The 14,155-nt window shown below is 42.2% G+C and overlaps 1 protein-coding gene across 4 annotated transcripts in view; it reads right to left on the bottom strand.

The window, feature by feature from the left end:
• Nucleotides 1–14,155, bottom strand: part of WWC1 (WW and C2 domain containing 1) — a 66,922-nt gene that overhangs the window by 21,411 nt on the left and 31,356 nt on the right. For all 4 annotated transcript variants that reach the window (XM_069028623.1, XM_069028625.1, XM_069028624.1 and 1 more), the window contains exons 3-8: nucleotides 9,672–9,875; nucleotides 7,888–7,964; nucleotides 6,889–6,968; nucleotides 5,857–5,986; nucleotides 5,340–5,486; nucleotides 4,230–4,303 (exon numbers count right to left, since the gene is read on the bottom strand). In XM_069028623.1, coding sequence (XP_068884724.1) covers nucleotides 4,230–4,303; nucleotides 5,340–5,486; nucleotides 5,857–5,986; nucleotides 6,889–6,968; nucleotides 7,888–7,964; nucleotides 9,672–9,875 — 712 coding nt within the window. The remainder of the gene's footprint in view (nucleotides 1–4,229; nucleotides 4,304–5,339; nucleotides 5,487–5,856; nucleotides 5,987–6,888; nucleotides 6,969–7,887; nucleotides 7,965–9,671; nucleotides 9,876–14,155) is intronic.

Raw genomic sequence — 14,155 nt, 5'->3', positions numbered from 1 at the left:
CAAATATCTGAGCTGCTCACTTAGGTCCACAAATGGTCAGCTTTGCAATGCAACATACAGAGGGAAGCAGAAAACCAGCAGTAGGCCCGGATACACAGCCAAGGGCAGTAATGTCAGTCCTCCCAAAGGAAGCTGCCTCCTTTGCACTCACTGACCTACAACTCTTCAAGACCTGACAGGCTGATCATGGTAGTTTGATGAGAAACAATAGTACAGATAAAGCTGAATAAGAATTACCAAGGACTTGTTGTTTCTGAACTCAACACAATCCAAAAAATCAAGTGGGAAGCAGGGAATGGGAAGGGCACAATGGGCTGGGGTGAAAAAAAATGGAAAAGCTTGGAAGGCAAACAAGGAGAAAAAGTATTTTGTAAGATATTTGCAAAAATAATTCACCTGACAGAACACCGGAGAGTCAAGGCATATGTTCCCCTTCACATGATGAACTCAGGTTAATCCCTCACTTGGGTTTAGTAAATACATAAGAAATGGAAGTGACATGTAAAATGAATGTCCAATATGCATCTCTCTTTGAAGAGGGCTTTGTGATCTGGTGACAGTTACTGGACTTAAATGGGGCACAGCAAAGAGTTGCAGGTACTGTTCTGGATTAACCTCTCTAGAATTTGGTTTATGCTGCAAAAGTGCAGAGGATGGTGTGTGCTTCCTTCAGCAAACCAGCACACAGAGCAAATTCAGTGCCAACCAGCAAAATCGAAGCGTGTGGAGTAAGCAGTAAGATGCAGCAGCAGCTACAAGGCTCCTGAATGGCCTTGAAGAATAAAGCTTTGTCTTCCAAGCTGCAGAGGCCAAGAGGAACTCGAGCCCCAAGAGAGCCTGTGAAGGATTAGGCTCACACACACTGACCTGCCTCCACCATCGCAGGAGACAGACCAGAGATCACCCTTCTGAAGAGAAGCATCGCTTTCTGTAAACCCATTTCCCACAGCAGGTTGCTTACTCTAATTAAAGTTCCATAATTGATAGATATTCAGCTCAACTATTTTTAGGTCGTCTTAAGAGCTGTTTTGTTTTTGGGTGCCTGATTAAGTGCAATACTGTGCTCCAACGAAGAATTAACAGTGGCATTAATTCATAATCCAAGAATTCCTCTGTGCATTTTGAAGGGATATGAGTCTAAGAGGATTGGCTGGCATAAATCTGATCACTTTTGGCGTACATTTGCATGGATATGGCTTTTCCACTGGAATTTGTTCTCTATGCATTTCTGAGTCTAAAAGCTTTGTTAAACTAACCTCCAGTTTTACCTTGGTACACGATCATTATTTTTCCCCTTCTCAGCTAAAAGGAGGTTTATTATTCTATTTTTCCAATAAAACAGCACCATTACAAAAGAAACATGCTGCAGAAAGTCTGCACTTGGCTGAACACTCTGGCCCTTCAGCATTCACTGCCTGAGTCTGAACTGCATCACTGCTGAGCCAGGCTGGGCTTGCAGTGCTGGGCTCAGGTCACACCATCTTTCTGAATGGCCACCAGACTGAACAAATACAGAACAGGAAGCTCAAGTTTTATTTAATTGTTCTCTTTCTACCTAGAAAAGGCAGATAGATGATTTATTCATTGTAATAACGAGTCTCTTTTTTGTTAATTAGGGAAAGTTAGTACTTTCTATTGTTATGCAACACAGGCATAGCACGTAAAATTTTTTGTCTCTCTGGAGATTGTTCAGAGCACATGCATCTCCACAGGAGCATACACTAAGATGTGTATCTACAGCCAGTAATTAACAATCCTGTATCAGATAAGCTTCTGTTCTTGAGAAAAAAACCCCACAAACTAAGTGGGAGGTGTGGTTTAAAAACCGACCAGTCAAATACCCACCATTGTTGTAATGCTGCCTAATGTGACATTAAAATATTTCATTTTAGGAGATTAAAAAACATGCTTCTAAAATCTCTGAGTTACCACCAGTCACAAAGAACCCAAGCTGAAAGTTTAACTGCTAAAGAAACTAGAACAGTGCAGGGTGCGAGTGCTACACAACTGAGTTACTGCTACATGTCTGGAATTGTACAATATAGTTTAGTTGCATCTCTGATTCCATTTATGCTGCAGCAGCTATCTCCTTTCTGAGATGTTGCAATGACAACCTTTTTGACATGATACCCATTATCAGTTTTGAATATAATTAAGCCAAAGGTTTGTCACTGTAGCTGCCCTGCACCCTCTTTTGCAGATTTTACATTATCTGCTCTCGGGCTCTGTTGTCTCGCCGAGCTGTGGCAGGAAAGGACGTAGTGGTGGGGAAGGGCACTGGGTCCTGGCAGCTCTGGTGTGGTGAAGTTCAGTCAGATATTCACCTACATCTGACCTTTCAGTCTGCTCCACGGCGATGGTGCAGTGTCCGCCAGAGCCAGTTTCCAAAAGCACCAGCCCCTTACAGATCTAGTAGTTCTACACTAATTAATATTGGGACTATCTTGATTTCAAGCCTTAAGTTTCACCTTTCCAGATACAGCAAAGCCAATAAAACACATGTATTTCCATCACTTGGCTCCTTCACAGTACATGCGTGGGCAAAGTACTTAGTCTTCTATTGTGTTTTTGGAACATTTTAAAGCTGCTGTGGGGACAGGAAACACTTCTAACATCACAAGGAAGAATTTTCACAGGAACAGAAGGTTCCTTGTGAGTCACTATATCCATAGTATTGTTCCAGTTTTAAACCAGTTGAGGTATTTGTTTCTGCAGCTTCTACTAAATACTGCACTAAAACCACAGTGCTCTGATAGTTGGAGATCATTTCACTTTAGCATCAACTATTCATGTCCACTTAGATCCATCTTTCCTCATGACAATGTTTTTTAAACTTTGAGCAAAACCTACAGATAACCTAAGACAAACATGGGGTATGAGCAGCAAGTATTCTTTAACTGCAGGGGTGTTGTATGCCCCTCATTGTCACTTAAAATGAACTACTGTGCTGTCTATAAAGAGCATATTAAATATGTTCTCAGGCTTCTCACTGTTCACCTGCCCCTCCTTGGAAAAGATACAGGATAAAGTAAGAGTATTCCTCTTCAATCTGAAGGTGTAAAGTCAATGTGAGTTGAAATGCAGCCTTCAGCAAAGCTTAGAAGTAAAAAAGCAATTTTAACACTGCAAAATTAACCACCGCATCAGAAGGAAAGATATTTTTAATGTTGCCTTAGAAAGTCAGTGAATGATTTGAATGTCAAGGTAGTTTGGCAAATGTTGGACTGGCAAAATAAATAGTTCTGATAAAGTTGCACCACCTACAAAGAGAAGTGTAAATTCGTGTCAAAAGCAGCTGGGCACACAGTCTTTGATGACTGCCACAGACACAGACCAAATTTTATGCCACTAAGAAACATGGCCTACTGACCATGCCAATACACCAACATGAGAGCATTATGAGTAACCTCAGCCTTAAGGCTCTTATTTCTAACCAGAGGCTGGAGAAAAAGCCTTCTCTTTGCATATATCCCAAGCACAGATTGTACCATGCGTCTGGACTTTGTTATTCTGGAGTTGCAAAGTCCCTCTAGAGCAGTTAAAAGTGAAGAAAGAAGTCACCTCCAGCAATGGTTACATCACTGAAGAAAGACTAGGCCAGCCAAACTCTAAGTAATAATTCTTGGTGGTTTTTCATTTACCTACACAGTTGTGTTAGCTATTATCTATTAAAAAGTAAATCCTGGAAAGCTTTTGCTTAAATTGGCCTGTTAAGTAGATAGAATATTTTTTTTTAAAATATGTTCTTCATTCATCTGAGATCAGAGGGTAAAGGTGAAAATTTACATTCTTACAGATAAGCTCTGGAACTGCAGCCATTGACCATATTTTGATGTAAGGTGTTAACACAATATACATTTCTCCTTATCACACCTAGGCATGCAAACATTCATTCATTTTAAATAAGGTAAGGAGATGCCTTGCAGTGCAGTCTCCTTATTAGGAAGAGGGAAGCATTGGCAACAGGTAGCAGAACAACTTAAGTCCCCATAGGTGTGGCCAGACTGAATTCCTTATGTATTAGTCATGCCTTAGTAATTTATAGGATGGTTATTTATTTCGTGAAAGATAACCCTGGCCCAAAAAGCCTATTGTCCCACTGGCTCAAAAATTACCATATTTACATAGCAGTAATGCTGGGTTTCAGTCTGGTGGCACCTCTTCTAGTGAAACATGTCCTCAGAATAAGCTGTGTGACAAGCAAAAGGAGCAATGGGCCAAAGAATTACCTTCTCTTTGCCTCTTCATACTGCAGCCGTAATCGCACCTTCTCAGCCAACTGGTTACTGCTGCTGGCAATAAACTGAGATACAAAACATCAAATCAGCAACTTAGGAACCACTCCTCTTTTGATATTTGCTTTACACTGTTACAAGTGACACTTGATTTTGTCAAAGTCATTTCCTAGCTAAACCAATCACAGAACAGGAACATACTCGATTACATTTTTCATGTTTTCTTCAAATACTTAAACCCCAACAAGATTCAAAGGCTCTTTCTGGCCTAGAAAAAAGAGAAAATCCACCACATCTGTCTTGGGCTTCTATTTCTATGCACACACAAATACCTTTGCAATCCTTCTTCTTAAATGCTCTTTCCATCCTTAAGTGCTGCATTGTAATTTGGCTTGGATGACATCTTGCTTTGGCTGTAAAGTCTTAAAGACAAGGGACATCCCATCATGCCCAAATCTGCAGATCTTTACTAACATGTGTGGCCCTGACCAAAAGCGGCTGCAAACATTTAATAAAGGTTCACAGGAGAGGTTCTGTGCTGTCCTGTGAGGAATGAGATGTACCCCCAGCACTGACTGAGTGCTTACCAAGGCTGGGACCAACCCGACACTTCTGATCTCCTTGCATGTGTGGGACTGAAGGTTTATGAGCACTACAACTTTGGGGGCATCAAAATATCCACACATAAGCTCTTGCTCTCACTTGCCATCCCATGAAAGCCAAACACTCTTAGGGGAAGAGTCCTCATTTGAGCTTAGCCCATACAGACCTGCTGAACGTTTCTTGTCTCGTATCTTATCATCGCTAGAAAGAGCCACGGGAATATTTGCATCCCAAGATGCTACACCTACAGGCAAAATCAAACTTCCTTCCCTTTTATTCCCACCTGGGTTGCTCTAATAGAGACAGTGTGGGGAAACACTGAGTTGCCCTTAGAGATACATTAACACTGCACACAAAAACAAAGTCATGCTGCAGTTTAAAGCAGGAGAAGGAATGATTTCACAGAAACTTGTCCATGCTTGGAGACTCATAGTGAGGCAGTACTACACACAGTTCAGAGGAATGTCTCCACATGCACAGGGCCTCTCACACATTACTCACATTTCCTGAAACATCTGTCTGGGAGCTGACATCCAGGTACTGCCGGGGCAGCAGGGGGCTGGAGCTTTCCACAGACATGCTGCTGGCCCACAGGTCTGACTGGGATCCTCTGTCATTCACAAAGCTGTCTTTTAACCTGGCCAAGCTCTAAAACCACAAAAAGTCATGAGATGAGCTCACTTCTGCCCAAAGTACCTCAGCAGCTACATAACTTTAGCCTAAGCCCATGACTCAGATCTGACCATGTCTGCTGTGCCCACTCAGACTCTGCAAACCCGAGGCCAGGCATGGCTGGTCTGCACCTCCCACAGCCATGGCTGGACTGTATTTTATACCTCTCACTTCCAGGATCTGAACAACTGCAGAGACTGCAGTCCAACCACAACACAGAACTAGTTTATGTTAATAAAAATCTCAATTATGTATCTGAAATACAAAATCCTTAAATTACTTCTCAGAAATTCAATCTTCTAGCAGTGGTAACACAAAACACTATAAAGTCATCCTGTTTCAATACCTGAATGAGGTCTTGTTTTTCCTTCTCCCCTGATGTGATGGCCTTCTTGAGAGCCTTCATTTCACTTAAAATGGCTTGTGCCTCATCAAGTTTGTAGCCACCTTGAGTATCAGACATTTTCATGTCAATTCTGTAGAGAAATTTCAAGAAAACAGTGAGCTAACACTTAACAACCTCCAGTTAACTGAATCATCCTAGATGCATGCATCTTGACATGGACTTTCAAGAAAAACACACTCCAAAGTGTAACAAGGACAACAGAAGGAACAAAGGACCCCACTCACCACTGCCTAAGTCACTCCACTCAGCAGTACATTAAGCTTCAGAACTCTGATTTCAGCGATATCATCATCTCTTTGACTCCTTAGGGAGGACAAAGGTGCACACAACCCCCCCAAAACAGTGCATTAGGGCAGACTGCTGCTAGCTGCCTTGTTTCTAACCTAGAGAGGATCAGCTTAGCCATCTATGAGAATTACCTTATTTTCAGTCATGATTTCAAAAAACACAGACTCTCATGCACAGATGTATTTGCTTGCACAACCTAATTACAAGCCACCTCATCCTTCCCTTTCCTCAAAAGAATTCTACCACAGTTGACCCTTATAATAAACATTTATCTAAAAGATGCCAGATGTCTCGTCACACAAAGGTAAGTACCTGAAACTCTTCCTCCCCTTGCACTCCACCTCCAGTTTTTCCTCAGTGTCCTAAATCAACGGCTCTTATAATTAAGACAACAGGCTGTCCTGTCATCCATATTGAGCAATACAGAGTAAAACAGAGCATCAGTTAACTGACCAGATCCTGGTCCAAAACCTTTTTGCCATGAAGTCAGTTCTAATGTGGTCAATCCCATACAGGCAGTGATTTGATAGAACTCCCCCATGGCTGTGTACTGCTTTCAGCCTAAAGATATTATCAGCAGCATATTTCAGCTTATGTTATTTAGGCAGCTATTTATAAATGTAGTGGGGGATGCATTGCAAGCCAGAGATGTTCTGAAAAAAAAGATCTTGAGAACACACTTACTTCTTCAGTGTTTGAAATCCATGCTCTTTGTACTGGAGTTCTTGCTTCATGTGAGCTACTTCTCTCTTGAGTTTATTAACCTGCAGCAAGGTGTCACATTTTTAAAATCATACTTTATATGAGTATTTAGGTGCAGCACTACCCATTCAATTCAAAACTTATTCAGTGTAGACAGTTCTCTAAACAAAGTTTCCAGGTAATCAGCTCATCTTAAGAGCAGCAAGCAGCCCTGACTGCCTCCTCATCAGGACTTTATCACTGCCTACGGCTTTATCCAGTAGCTGCTATTATACCTCTTAACAAGGGGCTCAAGGGAAGTACCAACCACATAAGTGGAAAAGTTGAGAAAAATTCGAAAAAGACAGCAATGAAACACATATCAACTTTACTCAGAAATGTTTAAAACCTTCCCTGTCATTACAAAAACTGCTAAGCATCAGGACAGGAGTCACGCTGCAGCAACTGAAGCCACCCTCCAAGCTCCCAATCTAAAGGGCCCCACTGCACGAGTAATACAGCAGGATGATAATACACACTGTAAATCCACTGACCCTACAGCTTGCTGTTTTATATTCCTCCACAGAGGCCACACTGACCTACTTTACTTTAGTCCTTTCTTCCTCCCAAAGTGAGCTCTGCGTGAGAGCACACCCTCCCCTGCTGACAGCCCGCACTAAGCCCGGCACACAGCAGCTGCCAGTCCCTGGGGAGGACCCACAGCTCTCCAGCACTTGGCAGAGCCAACACGTGGCTTCACATCCCACAGCGGATCCTGCACTGCCAGCTGCCAAGCCAGGCTAAAGTCTAAGGTGAAAAACAAACCTGTTTCAAATTCCTAAGATTGCAATGTTAGAAAATTATGATAAATGACCTCCTAGATTAAAAATGTCAACATTAGCTCTTCCAACTGTTTTGGCATCTCCTTTCAGTATTTGCCATGAGGTTTGGAAATATCTGAACATTACTCATGGCAAGCAAAGGTCCATTCGTACTACTCACCCTGGATTTTGTAGTGGCAATCTCTGCTTTGAGGATCTCAGGGTCATACTTGGAACTTGATGATGAGCCAGAGAGCACTGGAACAAATACAGCAGCCAGTTTAGCAGCTCTGCCTTCCTCCCTATGCTTTTACCAGCCCCACCACAGACCGAGATCTCCCATCACTCCTGCACGCCCAGATCGCCACACGTTGCTGGTGTAGGCCTGTTACCCAATTCCCACATCTCACTGCTCAAAGACAGGGAAAGGCAACAGTGCAGTCAAGTACTCCACAAATGTATAGACTGAAGGAGCCAAACCATGTCCTGCATCTCCAAAGTCAGGATTTGTTCCAGGTTAACACACTTAACTCAAACTCCCAAACACGTTCACTCCATTCTATAGTGTGACCTCCTGCATTTCCAAAGGCATTTAACAGAACTGAAGGGACAGGCATTGCATGAAGGTTTACTTAATAATTGTTTTCAGACTTCCTCATTGAGCAAACAACCCACTGAATGTTTAGAAACAAAGAAAAGCAAAGAATGAGAAGAAACTGAAAAATGTGATGCAAGCCTTTTCACAGCCTTGAGGACATGACCAGCCATACAATGTGTCACACCAGATTAAATCAATGCCCCATTAAGAGCAGAACTCTCTTCTCAGCAGCAGTTAAACCCCTTCTGCCTCAGAAGGTACAGAAGCTCCCCAATGTGCAATGTTATTAGGGTAGCTGTAGGCAAGGGAGATATTTTGATCCTTGCAGCCATCAGTTTATGCCCTATAAAACATGGGAAAGCATTTCTAGTTATTTCTGTTTGGTTGTATTTTTTCAGGACAGATCACATCTCACCAATATAACTCATGTTCTCAGGGCATTGCTCTGGAACACCAGTACTTGGGTAGAGTACTCCTAAGAAAAGATCAAACCCAGTTCTTTAGAGGTGAGGGATGGAACCCTTGTCAAACAAGAATCCCTCAGCTGACAGAAACTACTTAAAAATTTTTAACATCAGACACAGGATTAGCTGGTGGAATTCTCCACCATCAGACATAACTCAAAAGAGTGAAGCAGGGGGAGGTTAGTCCACTGATGTGGCTGGCAAGAACACAGAAAATCTGCAATACTGAGGATTAAAAAAAAAATCTGGAACACATGCAGGAAATAAATCCTGTTCTGGACATTTTCCAGCTCCTAACTAGTACCCCTAAGGAGGAAATACAGCATTCTAAAAACATTTCTGCAGCAAATCTTGAAGCAACACTGGTATTGATGCTTTCTGTGTGATGAAGAATATGGAGCACAAACTGCTGTTCTTCACACACAGAGAGGCAATCCACCAATGGTGACTTGGAACATGGCATAAAACAGACCCTCAGCTCCACCAGACCATCACTCAACTACCTGGGATATAAAACTACAAAAGGGCCTGGGAATACTATCCAAGATGGATCTTCTTGCATTGTTTCTGTACTTTAAATAGGGCAATCAAGGAAAATACCATATAACTTAACGTTTTCACACAGAGCCAACCACCACATTTTTTAACATTTGTTGAAGCCCATGCAGAAAATCTGCACGTTGACTCCAGTGACTGAGCCACACACAGGAGTGCTTCATAACAATCAGCCTTTACCAAACAGGTGCTGGGCAGATACTGCTTTTGGGACAAACTGATCAAAAGTGGCCAGTGACATGGCACATCATCCCAACACTCCATCCAAAGACCAGCTTCATGCCTTTTACTGTCCTACTGGGTGCACAGCTGAGGAAGTCACTGGTTAAGAGTTCACTAACTACTCACAGCTGGTCTGAGAGCCCAGTTTGTGCTCCCAAACATCGTGCAGCTGCCGATACTCCTGCTGGGCCAGCTCAAGCCTCTGCTGCTTCACTTGATAGATCTCCTTCTGTGCAGCAATGGCCTCCTGGGCCAGGACAAGGTAATCCTTCAGCATGTGCTCCTGCTCCCGCCGCCATTGCACACGAGGGTCTTCTATCTGAGTAGTTTCTTGGAGAGAAAACAGAAGGCACCAAGATCAACCCAATGCAGGTTTGTTCTGCTGCTTGGAAAAGCTCCACCGTTTGTGACATTTTAAAATAGTCTCTTGCCCCATCCCTGTAATAAAAAAGTGGAATAAAGATATTTTCCTTTTTTCTAAGGAGGTGACTGTTGATCCACAATGAATTCCAATGAGTTCTGCCATGCTGAATAGAACAATTCACAACAAAACTGTCATACAACTCTCCAACTCCTCTGCTGCTGAAGCCACCCTGGTTCTGGCTCTTAAAAACATCCACCCAAGAACATGCACACATAGCTCTAAGAAACTGACACTGACTGTTAGACTTATCTTTATTGCAACTGCTTTATAACATTACTAATAAAATACCTCTACTATTTCACTGTTATAAAAACTTTCAGAAAATATCATTGCCACATGACTGCATTATACTGCACCTGACAACATGAAAGCAATTACAACTCTGCCCATCCTCTTTGGCTGCCAAGTGGCTTTTATTGCAGAGGGGAAAGAAAACCTGCTCACTCGGATTCCAGAGATAAGTAAAAATAAAGTCTGATTAAATCACAAAATGTATTCGTGAAAGCATCTTAAATGACATTATATGAACAGCATCTCAGAGTGGGAGTAAACATTTCCTTTAGGGAAAGCAGGCACAGCAGTAAATCACTGAAGAATATGGGAGGTGGAGTTTAGGGTACATAGGGAATGCAGCCATGAGCAGTTACAGCACTCCCATCTCCGTTACCCCAACACAACCAATACATTGCTTTCCAGGCTTCTAATTGTGAAAAAGGCATAAGGTCACAGATATGCAGCTAGTCCTAATACTAATGAGGCAAATTTATTGTCAGTGTTTGTCTCTGTTCTGTGAAGAAGTGCCCAAAACATTTTTCATTTCTATTTCAAGGCTATTCCCCGTTCTTGTTTGGAACAGGTTCCAATATTTAGTCGACCAAGTGCTCTGAACTGTCTAAACCAACATGCTTGAATAAGGATGCCTAGTTACCACATAATGAATTATTAATAGGAAGGACTTGCTTGAAACTATCAGTGGGAATCTAATCTGCATATCTTAAGAGCCTCTTTAAATATTTAGTAAAAGCTGCCAGAGTGGAAGGTACGAGCAGCTCCTAAGTGAGTCAGGCGTAAGACCAACACTGCAGTACACAGGATGTGGGGAAGAGAAGCTAGACAATATTCTTAGCAGCAGAACTAGAAATAAAGGGGTTTACCCAAGGGATGGACACTCAACCCTTTTCACAAGCTGTCTATGATCATGCTGAGGAGAAAATTAACTGGCTACTCCACCAATAAGTTGTTTTTAACAATATCTCAAGACCCAAAAGAACACATGGCACTTCAAATTGCATGGCAAAACTTGGAGAAGCCACAAAATGCAATCAAAAAACCCCAGTATAGTTTGCAGAAGCATTTCAACAAAGAGTCCTTTACAGGTCCTGCAAGCAGAAGCAACATTTCAGCTGATATTACATTGAAGCTAAGTCTGGACCTGAAAAACTGCCCCAAAATAACTTGAGGAAAAAGCAGCTGCTTGTGCCAACTGTAAGTGCTGGTGCCCTCACAGATAGCACTGTGGTCTGTCTTAGAGAGAGCAAAAGAGAGACCAGGAGGACACAGAATCTGTACGATTATGAAATCTCCAGGCTCCTGCCTCAATTCTTGTCCCAAATCCCATTTTCCAGATAACCATTACCCACACCCAGATGAAATAACTGCCTTTACTCCACAGTTGAACCAGAAGGGGAAAGTCTGCTGTGAGTTACCCAGGAATGCCCCCACATTCCCAGACATGCAGCTTCCCTGGACACACCTGCACAGTCACCAGCCACTGTGACTTAGGGCCCTCTAATTTCCAGCATAAAAAGTATGTTGGCAAAGTACCCATGGCTCTTGAAGTCTGATTCAGGATACTGGCTCATCAGTCAACCCCAACATAAGTCTTCAAGCCTGGTCATTTCCAGTTTTTCCTTAGACTAGCAGCATGTTCTTCCTGTAATCCCAAAAAAGGTGGGGGAAGCTGCTGCAGGAAAATTCCTCTATTATAAGCAATGAGGAGGAAGACTGCAAAAGCCTACAATCCTGAGCAGCTCTGCAGGGTGGTGAAGCACTGCCAGTGCTCCAAGCCCAGACAGAATCTGACCCAGAGAAAGCTCAGCAGACAGCTCACAGAGAGGATGGACAACACACTGAGGTATTGAAATGCTTTGTGCCCAGATTTATTCTAAATATTCATCTCTCAACCTTTTCAGTACTCACAGCACTAACTGTAACCCCTTGATTGCAGCTTTCAGCTTTGGTTTTCAAACATGTAAAACCAATCAATGAAAATGGTGGCCAAGGACTCTCATTGAGCCCCAGCTACTGAGAAATGCAAAATACATTCAGAAGTGAGATGAAAGAACTTTAGAAACTCAGGCTATTACATCATTTGTTGTCTTGTGAATTCTTAATTTAATGTTGAGCTTGTCATAAATAAATCTGGTTGTTTGATGTTGGAGGAATGTAGCCTTACAGTGCTTGCATCAGCATAATTTCTTTGTGCAAATCACATTCCAAAGGTCTCCCAGAGAGACACACTCAAGGCTATATGCATTAATGCTGTATTAGGAATATTCTGGGTACTCAATTCCATTTAATTGTATTTTCTCTCAGAGAGGTGGTTACAATTGTTCTCCATCTCACTTCTTTTAATGGCTCCTGGCTTTAGATTTAATTTAAGTCTGTCCTTGGGCTTGTTTCTGAGAACTAGTCTCAAATACTTGTGCAGTATGAGCAAGACCCAACATGGCTCCATCCCCTTCCCACCCTCAGCAATTCCTTCCTGCCAGGGAATCTGTGAGAGACCTTGGAGAGGAAGGTGGTTTTGGACACTCTCCAGAGGATACTTCAACATAAACCACAAAGATGAGCAGCCTGATTAGACTAAGGTAAATGGATATAGTCTGCTCTATCATGATTTGGATTAGAGCTGGCATAAGAAATATGTCATGAGTTTGTTTCTCTTTTTTTTAACCTTTTAGCTGAAATTCTCATTTAACTATTGCAGCCTCTGACATCCCATAGAAGTGGAACTTTTAAAAACGAAAAGTTGTTAACCAGGTGTCAGCACAGTTTGAAGGCTTCTCTGCATGCCCCTGAATCCTGTGGTGCCTGTGAGTGGCACAGACCAGGGCAACCGCCCCAGATCTGCAACAGACTTTTGCATACTCACCCTGAGCCAACTCAAATGGATAAATAAGACCATGTTTGGTTTGTCCCAACTACATTCAACCATTTAGGTTGGAAAAGACCTTTTGGATCAGGGAATCCAACCATGAACTTAATGATGCTGGAGTTTCTGCTAACTGAACCAGGGGTCCAACAGGCTTCTATGTCCCACAGCTCCAGGTCAAGGCTGTTTTCCCATTCCTAGACTGTGAAACAGACACCAGACATGGTCTTACAGACCTGTAGGAGATCCAAATTTGTGCCTTGGAACATAGCACCTTCTAAAGCAAAGTTTCTCCACTCCTCTCCCCTGCAGATCTCCTTTGCGTGATTCTGTAGACTCGCCTACCCTTTCCCACTTTCCTATAAAAAGAAAAATCAGTGCCCCCTACCTCACAGAAAAATACTTAGGATGGAGCCATGTAAAGATATGTAAATCCAGTGACTTTAGGATGACATGAGTTCTAAATAAAAATATTTGTGTCACCTTTAAATCTGGAAGCTTCTGCTCCTTGTATTGCAGAGGTCAGTAGTTAGTGCTTTTTGGGAATAGGCTTTTTTCATTCTGCATTTTTAATACCCAAGAGAAGTTGCTAAAGCCTGAAAGGTGCAGTCTCAGGCCAGGTGAAGTTGTGGCAGTTTTGAAAAAGGGGAGGGTGTGAAGATGAAAATACCCAAGGGGAAAAAAAAATTCACAGAGGAAAGAAATGCACCAGACTTCCATATTTTTATTTTTTTAAAATCCTGTAATTTTCTAAAAGAAAAAAAAAAAAGGTTTAAGTTCTCAGTTGAAGTCCTAGAAGTGGATTTTAAAAAACCCACAACTTCAAGGCACTTTTGTCTTTTAAAAGTTTCTGTCTTAGCACAAGTTGCAAGCTCCCCTAAAAGGGCCTGGACATAGTTCTGCTGTAAACTTCTGGGCTGCAGCTGGAGCGGTTCTGTAAAGAGAATCAAAGTCACTGATTTATTTTGCTTATTACTTTTTCAGGGGATTTGTTCTAGCATAACCCATTACAGTTATTCTAGCAATGTCTGT

The sequence above is a fragment of the Aphelocoma coerulescens genome, chromosome 13 (assembly GCF_041296385.1).
Source record: "Aphelocoma coerulescens isolate FSJ_1873_10779 chromosome 13, UR_Acoe_1.0, whole genome shotgun sequence".
NCBI lineage: Eukaryota > Metazoa > Chordata > Aves > Passeriformes > Corvidae > Aphelocoma > Aphelocoma coerulescens.
This window is presented reverse-complemented; position numbering and strand designations above follow the sequence as displayed.